We start from the raw sequence: 25,474 nt of genomic DNA, 5'->3' as shown, positions 1-25,474 counted from the left end.
CTGAATCAGAATCCGATGATGCTGAAGAAGATATTTTGTTCTCTTTCTTATTAAAAAAAAAAAAATTACCAAATAAGTACATTTTATCAGAGAGAAATAGGCGTGGACAGTTTAAAATTACTACTATGATGAGTGATGCTGATTTTACCAATTACTTCCGCATGAATCGCAACCAGTTTTTTGATGTTCATGGGATGATTCAAAAAGACATTGACTCAAATGGATGTAATGCTCAAAAGCCGATATCAACAGAGGAAAAACTTGCAGTTTTCTTGAGGTAAGTAATAAATATTTCTAAATTCAGGTTAAAGCTATTTATTTTATTTTTTTTTACAATCTGTTATGAGAATCAAATGTCTGTACATAGTTAGCCAAAGCGGAAATGTTGATCTTGGAGGTCTCCACCATGTGGTTGTTGGGGTAATGGGATGTGTGTCTGATCTTGCTGGTCTCGATCTTGTAGTTGTTGGGATATTTGGAAGTGTGTCTGATGGGAATCAGACCAAGCATGAGTGCTGGGAGAGCTTGCAACCGAGTAATTATACGAAGTTAACGATGAAGATGGTCGACTTTGTAGGTTCATAACGTCCTCTTCTGCTTTTGACACAGCCTGAAAAAGTTGGCCCCTCACCCTATGCTGGTATTGGGGGGGGCAAATTTTTTGTTAGCTGGTACATTGAAAGGAAAAAATTGTATAGAGGGTCGTCTGAAGGATTATCCCTAGATTCCAATTTTCTCCTTTCTTCCTCCCGTTGTTTAGATCTCTCCTTTCGCTTCTGCAGAGACCTCTTCAGCAAACAATGCACATCGTCCTGCTTTCTGATTTTTTGTTTTTTGGTGTTGGCTACTGAAGTTTGCTCTAATGTACCCGTCGTTTTTGTGCTGGATTCTTCAACTTTGTCTTCTTCAACATCTGCATTGTTGGATTGTTCATGATTCGAGGAACAATGCTCCCCTTCTACATTTTCGGAGTCCAAAATTTCATTGCTTAGGGGTAGTGCCGATGAATGTTGTGAATCGTCATCGCTGTCGTTAACGTTTCCTTCACGGGGTCCAGCAGACATAAAACTTTCCAAAAACGTCATTTGCTTCTGAAACCGCCAAGGTCTAATGTTTTCAGGAGCAGCACCACTTTTAAGAGATTTCATTTGTCGCCGTCGTGCGTCTCGATAAGAATTTCTCAACTTGAGCCACATCGTTTTCGCTGCTTCACCTGAAACAAATACTTATTAAGTGCTGGTAAACCATAAGCCAAAGAAAGAAAAAAAAAAGATAATTAAAGCACAGCATAGGAATAAATAAACTGTAAATACCATATTATGACAAATAAAAATGAAGGAAGAAAATAAAAGAAAAAAAATTGTTAACTACAACACAAGGTTTTCCCAATGTCGCTCTTGTAGGTTACTTGCTAGAGCTTTGGACTAGTAATCCAGTAGACGTAAGTTAAATCCCCACTACGGGGGTAGGTACAACTTTTTTCTTTTATGTTCTTTCTTTATGGTAATTCACGTTAATATTACATAATACATATATAATGTACGATAATTAATTTTAATAATTTTGTTTCCTTTCAGATATTTGGCTTCTGGAGACAGCTACAAAAGTATTGCTTATAACTACCTGTTGGGAGATCGAACAGTGTCTAATATTGTCCAAGAAGTAGCTACCGCTATATGGAATAATATGCAACCAGTCTATTTAGCCGAACCCAAAACAGAAACATGGAAATCTATAGCTTTACGGTTTGAGGATAGATGGCAATTTCCACACTGCGTCGGTGCTGTCGACGGAAAACATATTGTTATTAAAAAACCAGGCAAAAGTGGATCATCATACTTTAACTATAAACATACATTCTCTATTATTTTAATGGCAACAGTGGACGCGGATTATAAATTTATCACAATAGATATTGGAGCGATGGGAAGATTTAGCGATGGAAATGTATTTGCAAGTAGTGGATTGGGCAAGAAAATGATCAAACACACTATACTACTTCCCAATCCTGAACAAATACCTACGATTGCCGAGCCTCTGCCGTATGTTTTTGTTGGAAACGAGGCTTTTCCTTTATCGGAAAATCTAATGAGACCATATCCAAGAAGGCAAGTAACTGGAAATTATCAACACCAAGTTTTCAATGCACGACTTTCTCGAGCTCGGCAAACAGTGGAATGTGCCTTCGGTATACTGTCTTCGCGGTTTCGCGTATTCCGAAGACCATTTGAAAGTAAAGTGGACACTGTGAGAGATGTAGTAAAAGCCGCTTGTGTTTTGCACAACTACTTACGATCCTCAGCCCTGGTAGAAGATGTAAATGATATCGAACAGCTGCCACAAACTCAACTGTTACATGTTCAAGGAAACAGGGCGAGAACTTCATTAGCTGCATTTAGAGTCAGGGATAGTTTTACGGAATATTTTAACAATTGTGGGGCACTTCCTTGGCAACATCAATCCGTTATGCTTGGAAAGTATTGACAATATAGTGCTTATCACTTTAGGTTATGTATTTTCTATAAAAATGTAATTTTTATGTACGAATAGAAACCATTTGTGACAATAAAAATAAAAAGTACTAGTATTTAAAACTATAATGAATGTATTTTAACTTACCTTCTAAATTTAGATCTGTCGCAATATCCTGCCAAATCCGGGTTTTCAACTTTGTTTTCATGTAGTTGGCATGTTTTGTGTCGTAAAGCTCCGGGTTTTTTCTTACCGCCTCTATTATCTTCTCTTCTGACATCTTTCGATGATAAAACGACGACGATGATCTGAACGAAGGACAAAACAGACAACGGCGATGATAAAACGACGACGATGATCTGAACGAAGGATAAAACAGACAACGGCGATTCACACAAGTGGCACGTGGGATGCGAAAAACTGTGTCTCAACCACAACGTCACATGGGTGGGTGGTCACAACGTCACACGTCTAGTCACGTCACTGGTCAATTTGCGCTGATACAATGGTTTCAACAGGATACAAAAATACGTGCTGTGCTGTGTCACCTCACACGTGCTATACGTGTCTCAATTTGCGCCTTGCCTATGAGTCGGATTTTACTTCTTATCATCGGGTGATGGTGTGATTTCGGAAATTTCACTGTCAATTTATTTGCATACGTGATGACTAAGTCATCATATCGTAAAGGACTGGTAATGTTATCCTATCTTAATATAGGAAATATATTATTCCTTACTATAGAGTTAGCTTTAGGGCTAATATCGCTTCGAATTTTTCTTCCCAGAACAAGAAAATTTCGTTGATTTGATGAATTTTTAATTTGATCGCCATCTGAACATTTCCTAAAATGTTTTCTTATTGAGACTTTAGAGTAATACCCCAAACATTTTGCACAGGGGATATATTCCTCATGGTTTACATTTTCTTTACGTGTTCTTCTCGTCGTAATAATACTTCCCGTATTGTATGTGAAGTCCTCATTGTGTTGAAAATTTCCTTTTTTTCTGATAACTGCAATAATATTTTTTCTTTCTGGGCAATCTGGTAAAAACATTTTGAATTAATGTCACCTTTACTTTACTAGTTTCAATTCGGAATGCATAACTATTTTTCATTTGAAATGACATGATATCAAAATTGTAAATATGTGTGTGTGTGAGCTTTTTTTAAACTAATCCAACAATTTACATTTACACTATAGTAAACTAAAATCAATTGAAAATTTGAAAGTGTATCTCTAGATTTGTCAATTAAGCAATATAATTTGTAGACCGAAAAAGTTGAGCACAAATATAAGATTGATATTTTTGAAAGTAAATGGATACATGAATACTCACTTTTAGGTAAGTTAGCAAACAATTTTACTTCTTTCTCCTCAGCATGTTGGGTTTCTAAATGCCTTGGTAACTGAGAATAACTATCTTTTGTTACAAAAGTTTTTCTTTTTCTTAGTAGTAACTTGTTGAACAATGGAATGCATTCCTCTAGTGTTTTTCCTGACTTCTGGAATGTCTGAAAGAAGCAGTTAGGATATTCATATTTTTGGCAGAGAGTAACTAGTGACCTGACATAGGAACAATTATTGTTGCTATTCACAGGAAAAAAACTTACCAATTCTTACTGCGAAATCACATGATACAACTTCTCTCTCCTGATTATTTCCAGTGAATTCATTGGTAACCAATCTAATATTCGTATCTAATCACTTGTTTCAATTAATTCCTCAGGTTTATCCTTGCTTGATATATAATCAGGGTCCAATGCACCGTCATTTACAATGAATGATTCAGATTCGGTTGAAGCAAATGAATTTAACTCTAAAAATCAGAATAAAAAATGGAATATCTAAATTAGATTTGAGATCATTCAATATTTGAATATACTTACAACCAAAATAAATAAGGAAAGACATTTCTAATATTTATAGAACATTTGTAAAAAAGGGGAGAGGGGGTATGTTGAAATGAGTTTTTCATAGTTCACCAGCAATGGTCTGTCTACAAATGGTAATCCTCAAAAGTCTTTTGGGGGCTTGTGCTAGCAAATAATCAACAAAGTTTCATTTTTCAACCTTCTGAGCAACTGACACACTCTGAACGTGTCTTACAAGTCATGCATTGGGTCTCAGATTTGAATATAGACAAAATAATGATATAATGGAATATATTGGGATATGAAAATTACTAAAATTCTGATTCAGAAACTATACTTGAGCATTTAAACTTATTCAAATTATTTGACACTATCAATTACTGTTCAGAATCTATACTTGAGCATTCAAAATTATTCAAATTCAATTACTGTTCATAAATATACTTACTCTTTTTCACTGATAAATCAGAGGATGTATCTCTTTTCTCTTCATTTTCACTGAAATCATTCATGCATGAACTGGAATCAAGAGGTTTCTCCTCACTAGTTGGTATATAATTTGGGTCACATATATCATCATCTTCGCTGAATGATTCAGACTCCGTTGAAGTAAATGATTGCGAGTCTAAAAATATAAAAACATGATTTGATTATCCTCATGGGAAAGTATTTTCAGTTCATAATCTGAGTATTTCATATATGTTGATGAGATGTTTGATCATAATCATAATTTGTGAACACCTATTGAGTTCAAAACTTTGTACCTTCATTGGTGATTGGTTTTGGTGTGGCTTTATTTTTCTTTGCATTGCAAAACTTTTCGATTAAATCCTTGTCCAAGATATTTTTCTGGGGTTCCCAAGTATTGAACTTTTTTGAGAATCCTTTCCATTGAATTAGATATTCATAAGAACCCTACAAATACGAAAAATACATACTTAGCTACAGAAATCCAGCCTTCCCCTTTCTTCTGGGAATTTACAAAATATATAGCTTACCTTATGAATCCTTTTTCCCAAAATATTTTCTACGGTGTAAATATTTTTTTTAGAAGTTGAAGACATCACAATTATAATTAATACCAAATCGATGAATATAGATTTCAAATTCAGATTGCAAAATGCTAATTTATTTAACGCTGCACGGTGTCTAAAAGTGTCTACACCAGTGTTGCCACAGACGTTTGAGAAAAAGTAGCAGAAATGGGTATGAAATTGGAGTAGAAATTGAAAAATAGTAGTAGATTTAGAAAAAAAAGTTGTTCGGTAACCTGTCGCATTTTTTCAATTTAGTTCATTTTTTGTTGAGGAAATGATTATTAAAAAGTACAAATAATGAGTGAGGAAAGTAGTTGAACGGTCAGATCGAATGTAACGTCAAAGTTTACAATAATCTAAAGAAGTGTCACAAAGCTTGTTGCCTGTTGAAAGTGTTTGCGTTCGAGTAGAGTTAAGATAGTCGATTTTTTGTGTTGCCATGACAAGTTCATTTGACAGTTGACGATCAATTGATAAAGGGTGTAAATATGGATGGATTATTCCAAATTATTCATTAATTATCTATCTTTCTTTACATTAAATCGTCTGACTTCATCAAGTGTAATAAATCCAAATCTTCCAAAACGAATTAATCTGTTTAGAGTTCCTTTTCCTTGAAAATATGACAAATGACAGTCCAAAGTTTTCGAATACTTTAGTAGCCCTTTATTGACGCCGTTCTTGTTCTAGAACAACTAGTCTCTCCGTTTTGTTGACAGATCGGTACATTCCCGCCAGGCGAGAACGTGTTGATCTGTCAATAAAAGGTTGTTAATGTTATACAATTAGAACCTCGTCAAGAAAACGCCACTTTTTTCATGAGTTTTTAGGACCTCCAGTAATTCGATTACTGTCGATTCTTGGTATTCGAAATATTCCCATTACTAATATTTGGCGGGATATTTTTAAGCAATCTGATTTAATGATTTTTAACAAATTTAAATATCAAAACAAAAATTATAACTTCTTAATAAACAATGTAAAAATATTTTCATCACAAAAACAATCCTACTACTAAAAACAGATTAGTCCATTATACAGTCTATCATTTCATTTATCACAGTTACCATTAAAAATAAGTACGTTTTCAGTTCAAATACAAACAAGTAAATGCTCTGGAAAACTCTCAAACAGAAATAGGAATAATGTAAATGGCTATTTCTTAGCACTAACTTTATAAAAAGATTTTGGTTTCAACACAACTTAAGATATTTTTTTGAAAAGTTTTGCAGAAGGTTCAAATTGGTAACACAAATCTCCCGTTAATCCCATTATTGAATCGCAAGTGTCAACTTCTAATCGATTACTCTGCTTACATTTAATTAATGAAAGTTGGGAAAATATTCTCTCAGCTGCTGCCGAAGAATGTGGAATTGTCATTATGGCTTTAATAACTTGATACAAATTGGGAAACATAATTTCATGTAAACCATTTTTGATTTCCATTGCAGAATTCCAAGATTCTTCAAAGTTCTCATGTATTTTACTTTGAAGATCTGCCACAGAACTCACTAAACGGTACTCAGAATTTAAGTTTTCAACATCAACAAAGGGGATTAATTGAGGGAAAAAATCCAAAATTTTTGTAATAGAAAGATGATAACCAGATAGAACCTCTTTGGGAGAAATTTTTTCAATGTACAATAATAGTGGATCTTTGAAATCAATCCGTTTTGTTATTTGTTTACATAATTCTATATAAAACCCAAGAGCATTAGTTCTGAACTTTGAGAGGTCATTTTTATCTAAGGATTCACTATCAATAATCTGCTCAATTTTGGCTCCAAAATACATTTCCTCAAGTTTGAGGAAATTATGCGGATTTCCAACATTTACCTCATCGATAGGTGTTTTATCCCAGTATTTCTTGTTTATGAAATTTCGTAGAAAAGTTTTGTACAATTCTGTCAGTCTTATTAGCAACACATCCACTTTACATGTTTCACTTTGGAATTTTTTGTTCAAGGTATTAACATACCCAAGGGCATATGAAAGAAATGAGAAATAGATTTTATAAATTGGGGTTTTCAAGTTTTCTAATATTTGGGACGTAATTCTCAAATCATCTGTGAAAACAGCATTTGTAAAATATAGTTTGAGTGCATCCCATGACTGAAGGACCCTTTCAACAGCCGCCTGTAAGTAAATACTATTTAGATTTTCCTTAGACCTCAAAATTAAAATATAATACCTGTAATGATAACCACCTTGTCTGACTTGTTTTCAAAAGTTTCAAAGGTTTTATTTTTAAAAATTCCTGGTATTCTTTGAAACCCTTAATTCTCTTGGTACTATCTGAGAAGTGATTAATGATGTTTCTCAAAAATTCTTCCACAGACTTGGGCAATTTTACAGCTGCTGCTGATGCACATAGTTGTAATGAATGGCATATGCAACCCATGACTATTATTTTAGGGTTAATTTCTCTAAATTTGGTTTGCACCCCTACTTTATTACCCATCATTACAGAGCAATTATCGGCCCCTAAACCAGTCATATTTTCTATAGTTAAATTATTATCTTTTAAAAGTTTTAAAACAGTTTCAAACAAATACTTGGCAGTACCATTTTCAACTTCTATCAGCCCTAGAAATCTATCTTTTATAGAAACATTATCGTGAAATCTTATAATGACAGCCATGGATTTTTTAGTTGAGATGTCAGTAGTTTCATCAATTATTAAGCTATATAATTTATTTCTATTCAAATGCTCTTTTAGTTCTGTTAGAGCTTCTTCAACCAACTGATTTTTGGTTAAATTTGTAGTCTTTGTTCTTCCAATTTCCAATTGTTTTGCAATGCTTGAATTGGGACATGTAGATGCTATCAACTTTGGTAAATGATCATCAAGAGAAAAGACAAATTGTGTTCATGAAGAAATACTGTAAGTTTAAGTTCGGCAGCTTTCACGGAATTTTTTACATGGGCTTTCTTAGGATCAACAAATTGCCGGATTTGAGCAGTTGTTTTCAGAATGTTACTTTTTAATTTATGACTTTTACTTTTGAAATGTCTATGGTTGTTTGAAAATCAATATGGTTGTAGTTGCAAGGTAATTTTTTATCGCCTATCTTGCAAATGGGATCTTGCTTTACACATTGTAATGAGGGGAATTCTTCCAACCAAACATTTATAAATTTTTGAGTGTATTTTTTTTCTTTTTTGGTGGTTGTTCAGAAAACTCGCTATTTTCTGAGTCACTCGGTTTTTCACAAGTACTGGTATCTGGTTTATCTGGAGATTGGGGATATGTTATTGACTCACTAACATATTCTGTTGATTTGGAGGAGGAGGCAACAGGTTCCCCAATATTTTTGGGTTTTCTGATAATAAATCTGTAAAAATATATTCATGAAAAAAGTGGATTGGGATATTGTACCAAACTTACTTATCCATAATAATTGCCCTCAACAAAATACATACTTTTTTCAGTTTCTTTGTACAAAAATAACATTATGTTATTTATTTTTGACATTTGACTATTGTGCTTTGTGCCTCTGTGCTACTGTGCAGTAGTGCAGAGTGCAGTGTGCACACAGAACACAGAGCAATAAACTGCAGACTGCAGTGTTGCCAGAGCAGCAGTACATCATTTCTAGATGTTGTCCATGCCATTTTTATATAGGGAGGAAACAAGATGATCATTTATGGAGATTTCACAAGCGACCAGTAATTGTTAAAATGGAGTAGAATTTTATAATTTGGAGTAGCGGAGTAAAAAATATTCAATAGTAGTAGATCTACTCCGATCGGAGTAGCTGTGGCAACGGTGGTCTACACATGCAAAAAAAAAACCGCGAACTAGCCTTCACGACACTTCTTCTTCTTTTCTTCGTGTGAAAACCGAAACTACCAGGACCACCCGAACAAAAAATTCAGCTCGTTCAGTGGCCCAATTCTCGATATCTAGTGAGTAATATCACAGGGTTTTGAATACTCACACAAATACCCACATGATAATACTAAATGATACCCTCGAGTGCGAATGGAATAGATATTCCATTCCTATAATAAAATAATATTTATGTATGTCTTATAGTAGATACCTGAATATTGATAATCTACCAGTAAATACTGGGAATCTTGGGAATTTTTTTATTTCTATGTTGAATATGTTGAGGAAAGAAAAATGGAAGGAAGTTATTATTGAAATTAGAGTCTTCCTTTGTTATTGTATTGTATTCCTTGGCAGATTCGGTCGATATATAAATACAATATAAAATACAAAAAAATAGGTGGTGTTTTAGCAGACTGTATATTACTACTATTAAGTGTAAAAAAATAACGTTAAAACTAATTGAGGAAATAAAAAAATATTGTTTTAGATATTATCTGGAAGCGGGCAATTCTGTGCTAGCTGTTTTGATACTCACAACGTGACTGACCCCATCTCTCCCTGGGTAAATTTGAGTTATTCTCCCTAAGTTCCACTTCAATGGTGGAGATAAGTCATTTTTAACCAAGACCATGGTACCCACGTCAATGGACGAAGAGGCTCTGTCCATTTCTTTCGCTGCATAAGTGTATGCAGATATTCATTATGCCATCTTTTCCAGAATGACTGATGAATTTGCTAGAGTAGTTGCCACCTTGATAGGGTACGAGAGTTTCACGTGTCTCAGATCAGAGTCTGGGGGAGAATTGAGTGGTTCAAGGGTGAGGAAATGTTCAGAAGTTAAATCCTGTAAATCATTGGCGTCCGAGCTGATGGGGCATAAAGGGCGAGAATTTAATACAGCCTCAATCTGTACTACAACAGTATTCATTTCTTCGTAAGTGAGAAGTTGAGAACCTATAACGCGAAACAAGTGAGTTTTCAGAACTTCAATTTGAGACTCCCAAAGACCTCCAAAATTGGGAGCTTTAGGACAGTTGAAATGAAACTGAAAATCATTTTCTTGAGAAACAGTTTGAGCAATAGACTTAAAATATGTAGATGCGCCAATAAAATTTGAACCAGAATCACTGTAAAGATGATTGCAACGTCCTCGACGAGCTATGAATCGGCGAAGAGCTGCAAGACAAGCTTCCGAAGATAAATCAGAGACCAGTTCGATATGAACTGCTTTTATGACTATACATACAAAAATGCAAATGTAGGCCTTGTGAGTTTTTGCCCCGCGCATTCGTTTGAGCGTGATATAAAGGGGACCAGCCATATCAACGCCGGTATGGACAAAGGGTTCAGCTTGAGAAATGCCCTGAGGAGGGAGGAGGCCCATAATGGGTTGACGAGATGAAGGGTTGAGCTTAAAAAATTTGAAACATTTTGAGAGGACCGAGCGAATAGTGCGCTTCGGAGCGAGAATCCATTATCTCTGCACGAGAAGATGATGGAGAGTTTGTAAGAGTGCAAATATTGTGCGTGAGTATGTTCAATGAGGAGATAAGTGAAGCGATGAGAACTAGAAAGGAGAATAAGGAAGAAGCTAAGGAAGAATTTTGCAATCTTCCGCCCAACCTGAGGATTCCCAGAGAATCAATGAAAGGAGTTAATTTTCTTAAATATTTTGGGGGAGATTTATTTTGTTTCAAGAGAGTAATTTCATTTGAGAAAGATTGATATTACACAAACTTTATTAAATGAGTAAGGGCTGAATCTAATTCAGAGGGAAGAAGAAAATCAGAGTGTTGTTTAGAGACATTTCGAGAGTTATTAATAAAGCGAAGAATGTACACGAGAATTCTTTGAATATTGAGGAAGGACCTTATTAAGAAGAACAGTAATAAAATGAGGGGTTGAAGTAGTAATGAGAACAGTTTTCCGGGATTCTTCTTGAGTTTCCGGAATCTCGGAGGGATTAGCACCTATATCAGAAGGCCAAGAATTTTCAGGAAGAGTCGACCAGTACGGTCCCGCCCACCATAGCCTATTACTAAGGAAATCGTGCGGAAGCGAGCCAACATCTGCTGAGTTATACTGAAATCTGAAATGTCGCCAGTGAGAAGTAGATAATTTCTGAGTCTGAGCCACTCTATTGGCAACAAAAGTGCACCATTTATGAGGAGATGAATATAACCACGAAAGCACAATGGTAGAATCTGTCCATGCAGTAAAGCTCTCGACTAGAATTTGGGATTCAATAATCCTGAGAGTATAACTCAAGAGCTTCTTCAATAACAAAGCTCCACAAAGTTCGAGACGGGGGATAGAAAGCTTCTTTACAGGGGCTATTCGCGACTTCCCTGCGACAAAATTGACAGATATAGAATCATCGGCCTGAACACAACACAGATATACAACACTGGCATATCCTCGTTCAGAGGCGTCACAAAACGCATGCACAGTACATGAGAGATACTTTTTTGATACAATGTTCCTAGGAATATTGAGAAATATGAGAGAGTTTACTAAGAACTTTGTTCCAGACAGAAGTAATATGCTTAGGAGCTGTTGGTTGACATCTGCCGAACTTTCGTAGAGTCGTTCCGACGACCTACACCAAATTAGTTCTACAGTTGTTCACGGGTGAGGGATTGATCGGTAACTCAAATTGTCAAGGGTTGTTTTAAGGTTGCATTGCTTTGAGAAGGAGTTTTGATGGGTCATGGACTTGATGACGATGTCTCCAGTGGCTGTGGAGGAATTGATAGATTTATGATGTTGTGCACAGCGCCTCCTTGATGCTTGTAGTGTAGGTTGGAGGCACTGTGGCAACAACTGGTTAGCTGTCAGATGTGGCAGTCTCTTGGATTTCGGGAGTTGACCTTCGATGAGCTTGGTTCGGAGTTCAAGTGTATCATCAGACTGATTGTAGGCAGCGTTGTGCTGATCATTACAATTGTAATGATTTCATTACAATTCACTTCTATCATTACATCATTACGTACATTTCAAAATATAGCTAAAATCATTACATTTCCTGAATCTAATCAAGGTCACGTCACAGATGACTTCTGCGGTCAGGTCACATCCATTTTGAGAAGTATGCTAAGATTGCTAAGAGACATATGTTATCTGTTGAGAAATGATAATTGACCCAAACTAGAGAGAGAAAGAGATATAACAGACAGTTGACAGTGAAACCTGTCACAAACTGGCATCAGTGTATCAGTGATCAGTGACATCTGACTCTGAACCTGAACTCTGACCACTGTCACTGTCACCACTGACAGTGACAGTGACCACGTGACCACTTGACCAGTCTAGTAACTAGTTTGTCTAGTATTCAAATTCAAATATTCAAAATATTAAAATGGATAGGTAAGAATAAAATGAGACCCTAATAACGTATTGAAAAATTGAATATTTTAGATTTCTATTGAGACGAGATGCCGGTGCCGGTACCAGTACTGCTAATCTAGCAGAACCAGTAATCTCCCACAGTGAAGAAGTCAATATTGAAATGGATTGTGGTAGCAGTGATATTGAAAATGTAAATGTGAGGAAAAGGAAAAAGAGAAATAAATTCGCACAGAAATTTAAAAGCGATTGAATTAACAACAGTAATAAGAAGTGGCTTATTGAAACAAAAAATAAAGAAGCATTCTGCAAACACTGTAGTGAAATTATAAAAGGGGGCATAACACATGTGAAACTTCATGAGGAGTCGAATTTACATGTGAGAAACATGAAAAAATTGAAGCACTTACCTTCAGTCACTGAGCTCCTTGTTGTTAACAATACCTCGCAACTTTCAAAACAGATCAAGGAGGCCGAACTTGAATTGGTGATGTTTGTTGCTGAGCACAACCTATCTTTCGCAGTACTAGACCACTTACCACAATTTATGTCCTCTGTATGCAAGGACTCTACCATTGCAGAGAATATTAAGTGTGGAAGGAAGAAGGCAACTGTTATTTGCAAAAATGTTATTGCTTCTCAGCGTTTACGTTTATTATCAGAACATTTGAAAAATAATTGGTATTCTCTTATAATAGATGAAACTACAGACATTTCAAACAAACAATGTTTGGCAATTATTGTAAGGCATTACAATAAGTATGATCATGTGGAAGGTGCATTTTTAGGATTATGCCAGGTGGAAGAAGGTACTGTTGAAGGACTATTTCGTACAGTTAAAAACCTTCTGGATGTCAATGAAATTCCACTGAATAAATTAATTGGGTTTGCTGCAGATAATTGTAGTGTTATGCAGGGTAATAAAAAGGGGGTTCAAAAACTGTTTCAAAAAGAGGTACCCAGTATTCATATACAAGGGTGTGTTTGTCATTCTTTGGCCCTTTGCTCTTCAAATGCTTGTTTACAACTGCCTAAATCAGTAGAAGCTTTGGCAAGAGATATAGTAAATTATTTTAGTCATAGTTCAAAAAGACAAACTGATTTTGAGGTATTTCAAATATTTGCAGAAATCAAACCTCATATACTACTGAAACTTAGCCAAACAAGATGGTTGTCACTGGAGGCAGTTGTAAACCGCATTTTAGAGCAGTGGCCAGCACTTATTCTGTATTTCTCGAATGAAGTTTATGAAAACAAAAATTTGATCAATCCATTGGATATTCTGGAAGCTCTCAAAAATGATGTTTTCAAATTTTATTTCAATTTCTTATCTTACATTTTAGACATGATGAATAAAATCAACAAAGAATTCCAGAGCGAGTCTCCAAAATTATATTGCTTATACAATCGCATGGCTAGTTTATTCAAGATAATTTTAAAAAATGTTATGGTCAACGAAAATGTTATGGTCAATGAATACGTAGATAGCACTAGCTTATATAACATAACATTTTATCCAAGAAATTTCAAACCACTAGAGATGATTTATCTAGGTGCAAAATCTGAGATTATGATGAGGGGCCCGAATAACATTTCTGAAAATGATATGTCTAGCCTAAAAAAGTATTGTTTGAAATTTTATATAGAAATTTGTAAACAAATTTCAAATAGGTTTGATTTTAGTGATTCTGTACTAGAATTTCTAGAAAATTTTCATCCTGAAAAGGTCATGTCTGGTAAGTGTCAGTCGTTAGTGACATTAGTTACTAGGTTCCCAAATTTAGAAAGGGATGTAGAAGTATTGGATTTCGAATGGCGTTTATTGGTTAATATGTCAGAATTTAAAAATCAAGCAAATAAAGAGTTTACAGAATTTTGGAAATACATATTTAATTTAAAGAACGGATTAAATGAACCCCTTTTACCAACTCTTACAAAATTTATGAAGGCAATACTTTGTCTGCCTCACTCATCTGCTAGTGCTGAGAGAGTGTTTTCCGAATTAAATTTGATTAAATCAAAAAACAGAAATCGTCTACATATAGACACATGTAACGCTTTGTTACTGACAAAGAGTTTATTGGGAAAGAATCAGTGTTACAATTTTGAGCCTCCAGATTGTTTTATAAGAAATAACAAAATTGTTGAGTCTGAAGTTATAGAAGATGTTACTTTTTGAAAGTGTGTTGCCATAGTTCATTTTGATAAATATTTTACTTTTTGAGATTATTATTGTTATGTTCTTTCCTAATCATAGTCTTTTCATTTAAACATTTTTTAAACGGAGGTTTATATTTCATTTCATAGATTTATCTAGTTAAATAGTTTTGTTTTAAGATTACGCTTGTTCCTGTTAAATGATAATCTTAATAGTCAACATGTTTTGAATAACAGATACTTATTTATATTTATTTTGCATTATTATCCTTTTGAGATTATTTATGTCCCTTTTTTTTTAACTGATTCATAGATTTTATTTTAATGTTCTCAGTGCTAGTTTTATCTTTGATACATGTTTTACGTGAAGTATTTCAGTTTGATTTTGCACGAAAAAATAAATAATTTTTTTTTATTATAATATAATGTGTTTTATTTTTTAATGTTCACCCATTTTCAATATTTTATTTTTGAAAACGGCTAAATATGAAAATTGAGTCATTTAAATATAGGGTTTCTCTACATTACACCAAGTTTATGTTGGCAACATCAACTGTCATTACAATTCATTACAAATTCACAGGTTTGATCATTACAAAATTTTTTCCTTTCAGCACAACCCTGATTGTAGGATATATATGGTTGTATTTGTGCCATCCTTCACGGGGATTATTTCTACAAGTCAGTATTGTATAGTGGAAGACTGATTGGTCATTTTGGTGTGGATATTTGCAGTCTGAAACTTAATCTCTTTTGAGGATTTGTGGTGGTTACCGAACTCGTACCAGGTGGAAGGATTTCCGAAATTAGGTATGTCTGAATCACTGTCGCATCTCTCATGTGGTCTTAGCTATGATATCATCTCTGCAATTCTACAACCTTCGTTTCTCGTCTTTAGATTCATAAGAAACAGAAGGCCCTTAGTCACTCATCAAGTCCCAGTAGGACTTCCGTGCAGAGCACTGCACACGAAGAAACGTACAGAAAACCCCTTGGCCAGGGTAAGAATTTTACCATTAAATGTGTTTTAAATGATTTTATTAATTTTTGATCCCGACGTTGTCATTCAAGTGAATATTAGTTTTGAAGAGAGGTTTCAAGACTCATTCAATTTGCTTGATTTTTACGGGTTATATGGTTATGCAGGGCACCCAATATACCAGGGGTATCGATTAGTCAACTAGTCTCTATTGAATGGGAATTGAATCTCACCTTGTTTTTATCTGATTCTGATTGAGAATTTTTTTTCGTAGGGTTTTCTCCTTTTCCTTTTTTTTCCTATTTTCCTTTTGGGTCTTATTTGGTGATCCATTACTGGTCCAGCTTGTCGTGCCCTACAGGGTGATCTATCTTGGTGGTGCTACAGGGTGATCCATCTCCGCCGTACTACGTGGTGATCCACTTCCATCGGACCACGGGGTAGCCTAACACCATATACCGGGTGGCCCAAAAGGAGCACGCAAGTTATACTTGGTTTATTTGGATATTTGTGATATACTGAGCTATTTAAATAATTGTTTGCCCTTCTGTTTATTGATACCTGTTTGATATAGTGTTTGTTTATTTATACCTGATTGATATAGTGATGCATTTGTGAAACGGAAATTGAGGTATTTTCTTCCTTTCACGATTGTTTGTTGACACCGATGCGCCTACGCCTGAGCTCACGCGACGCAAACGAGATTGTCTTACCTACCGATACTAGTATTTACGATTCCACCTACTCAATTTTCGTAGTAGTTTTACTTGACGTATTGTAGTTTCTTTTGAGCGTCGTTACTACCGTAATTTATGGCTGATGGAATTCGTGGTCTCTTGTATTGACATTTGAACATCGCGTAGTAGTGTGAATATTGCATTGTTGTCTTAGAAGCGTTGTCGGTTAATCCATGTAAGTTAGGTTTACTGAATAAATCATATTGGGGATCTTTATCTTTTATTTCCAATATTAATTGGTAAGTTATTGATATTGTGAGTTACTTAGGGTATCTGGAGGATTAAATTTACCTGGCGCCCATTAAGATCTATTTGAAATTTGCTAAGTTGTTTAACCCACTCCCGTCTCCACTGTTTAGCTTAGCCGCGGATACACATCTGTCTTATTTGTTATCGACAGATGATTTAGTCTCCTCTTGTGGTTTGTGAGGTGACAAAGTCGGAGAGCTATTGAAATTTACTGATTCGAACGCGGTGCAACGTTTTTGCAGAAAGCTAATTAAAGTGGCATAATAAAAGCCTTGTTGCAGATTAGATCCACATTCTAACTCAAAAGTAGTGAATGTGGCAGAATCTAAGCGATCTATGAGCATGTGATATAAAGGAAAGTCCCAATTGATGACTTCATAACCTAAATTGTCAAGCAATGACAAGTTTTCTTGAAAAACATTCAATACATTTCTTAACGAGTAATAGTTTTCAGAAGTAATTTTTTTACATTGAACTATAGCCTGCCAATGAAGCGGTTGCAATTAAACGCTTATTTTCATATCTCTGTTTCAAATTATTGTAAGCTTTTAAATAATTTTGAGCAGTTAAAGAGGTACGTTTAACAAGAGCTAGAGGTTCATTTTGCAAAGAAGAAATGAGAATTAAATTTATCAATGTGAGTTAATGAACTATTATTGTGAATAAGGGTGTCTATGAAAGTTTGCCAACTCTTTGGTTCTCCACTGAACTTTGGCAATTCTATTTTGGGTAATTTGACATTTTTACTAATGACAGGAGAAACATTTGGCAAATTACTCAATGTAGAAAAAAGCTGCGTAAAGATTGTTTGGATTTCATAAAATTCGTCCATAAACAAACTGTGAATATCATGTTGGGAGGCAAGATCTGTCTGTCTGTCGAGGCTAATAAAGCAGTTAAATTACTGTGAAATTCCGGAAATGCATCTTTTATCGTATCGATGTGTTTATATCTACACTGAAAATTCACGTGAACGGTGCGTTAACAGCGACGGTTTTCAAACTTTTCAATTTACTAATTTCAACTTGCCTTAGGGCAATATATTGTTTTATTTTCTTATACCGAGAAAATAACAAATTCACAATGTATTTTACGAAGAACCAAAAAAAAATGTGGAGAAATAGAAAAAAACGAAATCAAATGTTCGAGTTCGAACAACGAGATTGCAAAAAAAAACACAACGTTGTGTTCAATGACGAGGTACCAGAGTCTTTTTATATATATGAGCGATGATAATGAGGAAAGAGTTTCAGTTTATTTAATCATATAAAAAAACAAAGAAGAGTTATTACACAATAGAGATGGGATATAATGAGTATGAGAAAAGTTTATTTATTTTCAAAGAGAATAATTCAAATTTATATGAGAGATATATAGATATTGAGTATCTATTGAATCATCTACCAGCGCGAATCGAGAAATAAAGCGACTTTTTTCCTGAACAAAACATTCACCGGCAAAAAAACAAACGTGAACGAAATATTGACAGAAACTGAGTTGAACGTTCGTATCTAAAGAGAAATACGAATTCAAATGGAGAGAAGTACGAATTTTTTACTTATGACTTGAAAAAAAAAAACAATAACAATGCAATTACTACAAATATAAATCCCGGTTCGATTGGACCAAAAAATAGGTGGTGTTTTAGCAGACTGTATATAATAAGGTTACTGATACTTTATATATTAGAAATACTTCCACTGTATTGTACTTTTTCATGACATATCTTGGTGAGTTGAGCATATAGATGCGCCGGCAGATTTTTAGACACTGGGGAGAGAGGCGATAAGTTCTTCGTTTCGTAGTACCACACACGCACGCCCTTTACTCGAAGGTATTCGTGTCAATATAAATACATAGATTTACATGAGATTTACATGAGTTTAAATGAGAAAGGAACAATATATTCATCTTGATGATACAATAACGACATACGTTTTGGTATTGGAAGGATAAATGGAGAAAGGTAAGGCTATGTTTATCAAATTATTGTAAATATCAGGTAAACTTCTCGTGTCACATCGATTGTTATATAAGACATTTTTTTCTGATAATCTTAATATTTCGAAAATCAAAGTGATAAGCATTTTCAAGCGAATGTTTGGCTGAAGCTGATGACTTCACCGGCAAACTGTGAGGTTATGTGACCACTTGTAAACAAATACTTGTATAGCGTGTGTTTAAAGACTGATATATTTATGTATAATGGAAAAACGGGATCTATTTGTACCACTAGGCACATGAAATACATGGATGGGACACGTATGTCCCGATAGACTTTAAAGAGTTAAGTGGACAGGAATGGAATGGGGTGAACTTTTGAGGATGGAAAATTATTTTTCGTAATTTCTACCGAAACTAGATCTCTTCGCAAATTGCGTGTGATGTGATCTACAAATTCAGATCGATCCATTTCATTCAATAAGTAGGTAATAATTGATTTTCCGTGAAATTTCAAGGGAAACTCACCTTTTCGAATCATTGTGATCGCTTAGACTGAATAAAAATAGTAATGATGAAAATGATGATAGATATACCGATGAATTCGTTTAGGTTTTCGGTTTTCAACATTGAACGAGGTTACCACTTTGCATTTCTTTCATTAATAAAGACTTAACTTTCTGGTATGCTGACATACTAATGAAAACAATTCAATCTCTCATCCATTTCCATTCGGTATTTGGTAAGCAGGCCATGATTACCTAATAGTAATCATGGCCTGCTTACCAAGTAGCGTTGTGACATTCTCCTAATAATATCGACATTTTCGTCACTTCAGAAGTTGCAAATACCTTCAAAATGATGGAACAAAACTATTCAAACGAAGTTCTTATGAATTTGTTTATTATTTTTGGACAGTGTGACAAAATTATCGGCAGAACATGTAGAAAGTTCAATGAAATGTATCCGAATCTACCGCCAATGAACCTCAATATATATATATATATATATATATATATATATATATATATATATATGTATATATGAAGATATATGGAAGATTCTCACGGATAAAGTATGATGAGCTGTTTTCTCGGGTTTCGCTCCGTGTTCTGTGTATTTTCTCCCCATAAGGATTATTTTTACAACGTTTCGGCAAAGTCAAACATCCATCCCTATAAATTGAGACACAGAGTTCGAACTAATCAGTCTAGTTGAAAAAACCAGACATCACCAGAAGATGGCAAATGAGACTGCCGAAACGTTGTGAAAATAATCCTTATGGGGAGAAAATACACAGAACACGGAGCGAAACTTGAGAAAACAGCTCATCATATATATATATATATATATATATATATATATATATATATATATATATATATACACAGGGTGTCCCTGGACTTCCTCTTTTCCTCTCGGGAATGTATAGATGGGGTCAAAATATCACCAGTACTTCATATAACTTTTTTTCCTAAAATCTTTCGTTACCAAGTAACGGGCCCTCGAAGTTACAAAATGAAAAATGTTTTTCTTTGATAACTTTTCAAGTGAATATTCAAAATCATCCAAATTTTCCTAATTGATTAAACAAATGAATTCCTTCGATGAGCTTTCATGCAGGAGTCAGTTGTTTTGCTACAAAGTCAGGAACGGACTACCCCCGATGGTCCACACCCCAAAACTTTGAAATGACAGATATTTTTCAATATTTTTCAACAAATTAAGGTTACTTGGACAATTTTATGAATAAAAGTACTCGTGTGGAAAGTCGATCGGAGCAACGAGTCTTGATAAAAATGTAGTTTGACTCGACGACATCAAACCCGCTCGTCCACCATTATTTGAAATGACCGGAAACAAGTATATAAGAGTGGTAAATTCAAATATTAAAATTTCTACATCAAAATGAATTGTAATACGAAAAACTGATAACTGATATATGTTAGAAAGAAATGTCAGATAAAATTAAATTAATATATGTGATTAAAAAACGACAAAAGCATAAAAAACTAATTGTTATTATGTAGGAATAATGTAAAATTCAAAATTTATTGTTGTGAACCATTTCCTTAGAAACTGACATCAAGTGATGCTTTTGGAAAATATTTATATTTCTATTTTTGTATGAAATTATTCAATGAAAATGTATCTAAATTTAAGAGCTAATGTTAAATTCGTAAAATTGATAATTTTCTCAATGAAGAAGTTGAAAATTTGTATATGTAAGAATTGATAGATGGTAACTAGGGGGAAGAAATAGATTTTCAACTATTTTGTCAACAAACGGGATTCTTCTTGAGACAACGAAGGGAAACGCCACGCTAAATTTTTCTCTCCTTAAAATTTGAAAAATATTGTATGCAAATCAAGAAGTGAACATAACTGTATTCAATACTGATTAATAATAGTAAATTCAGTGAAAAAACCTGTCCAGCCAAGTCTAGTGAGATATCCATGAGTTCCAGCTTCGTAAAAAAATCACACATCACACACACACAAGCGTTGGAGGAAAGTGAGGTATTTACCCATACCATTTCTAAACAATATATGCATATATGAATGAAATTATTCAAGAACTGAATGAGACAATTCGAAAGTAAAGTCTGAACCAAAAACTCGAGTCTGCAGAATTAGTGACCTGCAATAATGAACTGACATTTGCCAAATATTTGTTCGGGTATTCACTGTGAATAGTTCGTTGTAGACTTATGACATTCTTAGATTTAAGGAATTTTCTCTTTTGGCAATTGATATATATGATTTTTGAATTCAACATATTTTTACTTTTATAATTAAAACTGTTCTACATTTTCTAATATCAATTGTGTCTTTTTCCAAATTTCTTCACAGGAAAATCTACAAGAAAAGTCAAATTTGGGTAAGTAATTGTTGTGTTTGTGCCTGAATCCACATGGGAGGTTGAGAAAAATATCTATACACTGAGGTATAGGATTTAAACACAACATAAGAGTCGAACCGAGTAAAATTTTCATCATCAAAAGTAAAAATAATAATAAATAAATAATAATGATAAACTTCTTTCTTCTGTTACAAAATTATGTAACTTAATTTTTACTGGTAGGGTTTCTCCAGAAATTTGTCCTATACTTTTTGGCGCACTGTGTGCTCTTCGGAAAAAGGATGGAGGAGTAAGACCGATTGCCGTCGGTACCTTTTATCGTCGATTGGTAGCTAAACTTGGTTGTATGAGGATTAAAGACGAACTAGGATCGATGTTACGTCCACTACAGTTTGGTTTCGGTACTGCAGGTGGATGTGAAGCTGTTGCTCATGCTGCTCGTAGATATATTAATCTTCATTCAAATCCCGATTCAAAATTTTTCCTGAAAATAGACTTCAAAAATGCCTTCAACATGATTGATAGAAACATCATGCTTCGTAAGGTTAAAGATTCGTTTCCAGGATTATATCCCTTCTTAAGTCAGTGTTATAAATCAGTTTCCTATTTGAGTTTTGGTGAACATCTGATTTTGTCAGAGAGGTGTTCAACAAGGTAATCCCTTAGGACCTGCTCTTTTTTGTCTGACCATCAACGAACTCACTAGAAGCTCATCATCCGAATTTAATTGTTGGTATTTGGACAATGGCTCAATCGCTGGCGATGAAAACAGTGTTTCAAAGGATTTAGAAAAAAATCATTGATTATTCAAAACATCTTGTACTTGAACCAAATTTTGAAAAATGCGAGTTGATTACTCTCTCAACTCCGAATAATACTTCGGAATCCATTTTGAAATTGGTTCCTGGCATAAGAATTTTGGAAAAGTCTAAATGGAGTCTTCTGGGTGCTCCTCTCTCTAAAGATTCACTTTCAGAACATCTTTGAGAAAAACGGGAATCACTCAAATTGCTGACCACCAGATTGAATGAACTTCCATAACACGTTGCATTTTTTCTTTTGAAAAATTGTTTGGCGATTCCAAAACTCATGTACGCCCTCAGATGTTCCCCCACTTGGTCAAGTCAGTTAGAGCTTGACGAATTTGATAATTTACTCCGCCACACGACGGAATATGTTACAAACAATCATGGCTCCAAGCAACTCTTCCTGTAAACCTTGGCGGATTAGGGCTACGTTCGGCTTCTTCCTTACCTTTACCAGCTTTTCTGTCATCAGTCAATAGTGTTTCCGGTCTTATCGATTCCATCCTTCCTTCCATATTTATCAATATCAAAGACGTTTTTTATTCTGAAGGTGAATCACTTTGGCATGTCGCAACTAATATTGCTCCTCCTACAGATAAAAAGAGAATACAAAGTGTATGGGACCGACCTCTTCTGAACATTATAACTGATAAACTTCTGAAATCTACAAGTGTATACGATAAGGCTCGTCTGAAAGCAGCAATGATCAAGAAATCGGGTGCTTGGCTGAATGCTTTACCTGTTGCATCTCTTGGAACACTATTAGACGATGAATCTTTCAGAATAGCAGTATCTCATATTTGTGTTTGCGATAGTATAGTTGATGAAAAAGGTACACACGATTTGAGTTGCAGGAGAAGTGCAGGGGTACATCTCGACATCACCAAGTGAACGACATATTGAAACGAGCTATGTTGTCAGAGGATGTTTCTGCAATTCTGAAACCCTTTGGTACCAGTCGAGATGATGGTAAACGACCAGATGGTACGTCTCTCATACCATGGAAATACGGTAAACCTGTGGTATGGGACTTCACTTGCGTTGACACGGTCACGGCTTCCCGTCTAGCCGAAAGTTCCAAGTCTGCTGGAACTGCAGCATTGTCTGGCGAGAAATTGAAAAGAAAAAAATACCAAAATTTTGGAAACAACTATATGTTTCATCCAGTAGCGGTTGAAACTTTTGGTATTTATGGCCCGGAGTCTCTGTTATTCGTTCATGAACTTGGAAGGAGAATAGGCCAAGCAACGAAAGATCTCCATTCTACCTCTTTTTTGATAGAGATAATTAGTATTGCTATTCAACGTGGCAATGCTGCTTCAGTACTTGGAACTATTCCTCCTTCACATAATTTTGATGAGATCATGCATTGCCCTAATTTCAGTACGGAACTGAAACCTCTTCGAAACAAGCCAAGATATGTGGATATTCATCAGTCTCCTATCAAGGTTAATTCACAAGTGATTGATCCACCTTCTTCTTTTTCAGTGCGGTCAGTGGACTCAGGTCATTCTTGCCCCCCAAATATGAGTTGCAGTCATCGTAGAACTGGTTCCCTTTCAGTGGAAGAGCTTCATGAAGCAAGAGCCGAATCGATCCCTCTACGAAACCCTTCTTCAGTTGGAAGGATCGATCGGAACTTGAGAAATGGTTCTTATGGAGATTCTGTGAAACATGTTCTTCCTTACGAATCAGTAGATATTTGTCCTGAAAATCTAAAGAAGAAAATTGGATTGGATAATTTAGGAAACACTTGCTACATGAATAGCATTTTACAAGTGTTGTTCATGACGAAGAATTTCAAGAACGCAGTTTTAATGATGAACGAGAACGGGAATGTTTTCTAATTATTCATCAAACTCAAACACCTGTTCATGCAGCTGCAGTTTCGTAAGAAGGTATTATCTTTCCCTCCAACCGATTTCCTGGAGTCTTTGAAGTCCACTAGATACTCGTTAGGACAACAAGAGGATTGTTCCGAATTCTTGGGGTTCTTGTTGAATACTCTTCGTGAGCAAAACAATAGCAAAATCAATACTCCTGACCGCTCTGGACTGAATGATTCCGTACAGCCCATCTCGTCTTGTGTTTGTAAATCTTTTGCTGGAAAAATCCTCACTTGTTTACTTTGTGGTAAATGTTCAGGAAGTACCGAAAACTTATGTGAATTTCTGGAACTTCATCTAGCTTTTCCTAATATGTCTAATAACCAGTCCGTGCAAAGCTTATTGTTAAATCATCTGAAAATGGAATTTTTAACAGGTGATGATCGACTGTATTGTCAAACATGCGCCAAACTAACTGACTGTTATTAGGAAACAAGTATAGCTGGGGCACCAGTCAATCTAATAATAACACTGATGATTTTCAAACAAGACTCAACCTCTAACGGAAGCAAGAAACCCTTTGGAAGGTTCGAAATAGATGAACATTTCAACCTAGCGGACCACTATTATAATATTCATGCAGTCATTATTCACTGTGGTTCTGGCGTTGAATTTGGTCATTATTACGCTTTGATCAAAGACGAAACGGACTGGTTTAAGTTTGACGATAGTCGTGTCACGAAGTGTTATGGCGATGCATTGAATTTATTGGAGACTATGGAGACACCCTACATTTTGTTTTATAAGACAGAGGACATTGTTAGATCAAGATCTTCAGATGATGTGGTGCTGCAGGTTTTTCCGGGTTTTCCTGCAGCTGAAAAAGCAAATGCGCCACTGGAATCAATGAAATCGCCCCGGAGCGCCAATTAATTTTTATTGCGCCAATTAATTTTTATTGTTGTTTTTATTCAATTTTTATCGTTGTTTCAATAAAAGTATTTTTTATAAAAAATAAAAATTTAGATTTTTCAAAACCCAAATCAAACTTCAACATCATTTAAATAACATCTTATAATATATATATATATATATATATATATATATATATATATATATATATATATATACAGAAACAGAAGTTAATATCGGACATAACACTTAAGAAAGTGGCAAACCAAAGACACGTGTTTCGGGCTTTTGGCCCATCATCAGTATGGTGCAGCCAAGTGTAAGGATGGGCAACACTTGGTTACCAAAAGATAGAAATACAAATACACGGAGCCACCAACAGGAGCCAACCGCACATTTGTGGTTTCATTTGATAGATCTTGTGTTTACGAGAAAAC

The 25,474-nt window shown here is 34.8% G+C and overlaps 2 protein-coding genes across 4 annotated transcripts; one reads left to right on the top strand and one right to left on the bottom strand.

Moving 5' to 3' along the window:
- Nucleotides 1-365: 365 nt before the first annotated feature.
- Nucleotides 366-6,366, bottom strand: LOC141483543 (uncharacterized). Of its 3 annotated transcripts, XM_074178217.1 has the most exons (7): nucleotides 5,346-6,365; nucleotides 5,112-5,262; nucleotides 4,796-4,972; nucleotides 4,087-4,292; nucleotides 3,813-3,987; nucleotides 2,620-3,516; nucleotides 366-1,213 (listed from the first exon to the last, which is right to left on the bottom strand). In XM_074178217.1, exons 6-7 carry the CDS (start codon nucleotides 2,750-2,752, stop codon nucleotides 633-635), a joined length of 714 nt encoding a protein of 237 aa, XP_074034318.1. In that variant the 5' UTR covers nucleotides 2,753-3,516; nucleotides 3,813-3,987; nucleotides 4,087-4,292; nucleotides 4,796-4,972; nucleotides 5,112-5,262; nucleotides 5,346-6,365; the 3' UTR covers nucleotides 366-632. The 3 variants fall into 3 exon arrangements, 2 of the variants coding, with proteins under 2 accessions (XP_074034318.1, XP_074034326.1); XM_074178225.1 differs by having other exon boundaries at nucleotides 4,097-4,292; nucleotides 5,112-6,365; XR_012466150.1 differs by lacking the exon at nucleotides 366-1,213 and having other exon boundaries at nucleotides 2,739-3,516; nucleotides 4,097-4,292; nucleotides 5,346-6,366.
- A 6,153-nt stretch (nucleotides 6,367-12,519) lies between these two features.
- LOC141483529 (zinc finger protein 862-like) lies at nucleotides 12,520-15,050 on the top strand. Its single transcript, XM_074178207.1, has one exon. The coding sequence runs from the start codon at nucleotides 12,956-12,958 to the stop codon at nucleotides 14,744-14,746; it is 1,791 nt and encodes a 596-aa protein (XP_074034308.1). The 5' UTR covers nucleotides 12,520-12,955; the 3' UTR covers nucleotides 14,747-15,050.
- Nucleotides 15,051-25,474: the final 10,424 nt, after the last annotated feature.

Source organism: Leptinotarsa decemlineata, unplaced genomic scaffold (genome assembly GCF_025532065.1).
Source record: "Leptinotarsa decemlineata unplaced genomic scaffold, Ldec_3_MD MMD2_P_RNA_scaffold_14, whole genome shotgun sequence".
Classification (NCBI taxonomy): Eukaryota; Metazoa; Arthropoda; class Insecta; order Coleoptera; family Chrysomelidae; genus Leptinotarsa; species Leptinotarsa decemlineata.
The sequence above is the reverse complement of the archived record's forward strand: the minus strand, read 5'-3'. Positions and strand labels throughout refer to the sequence as shown.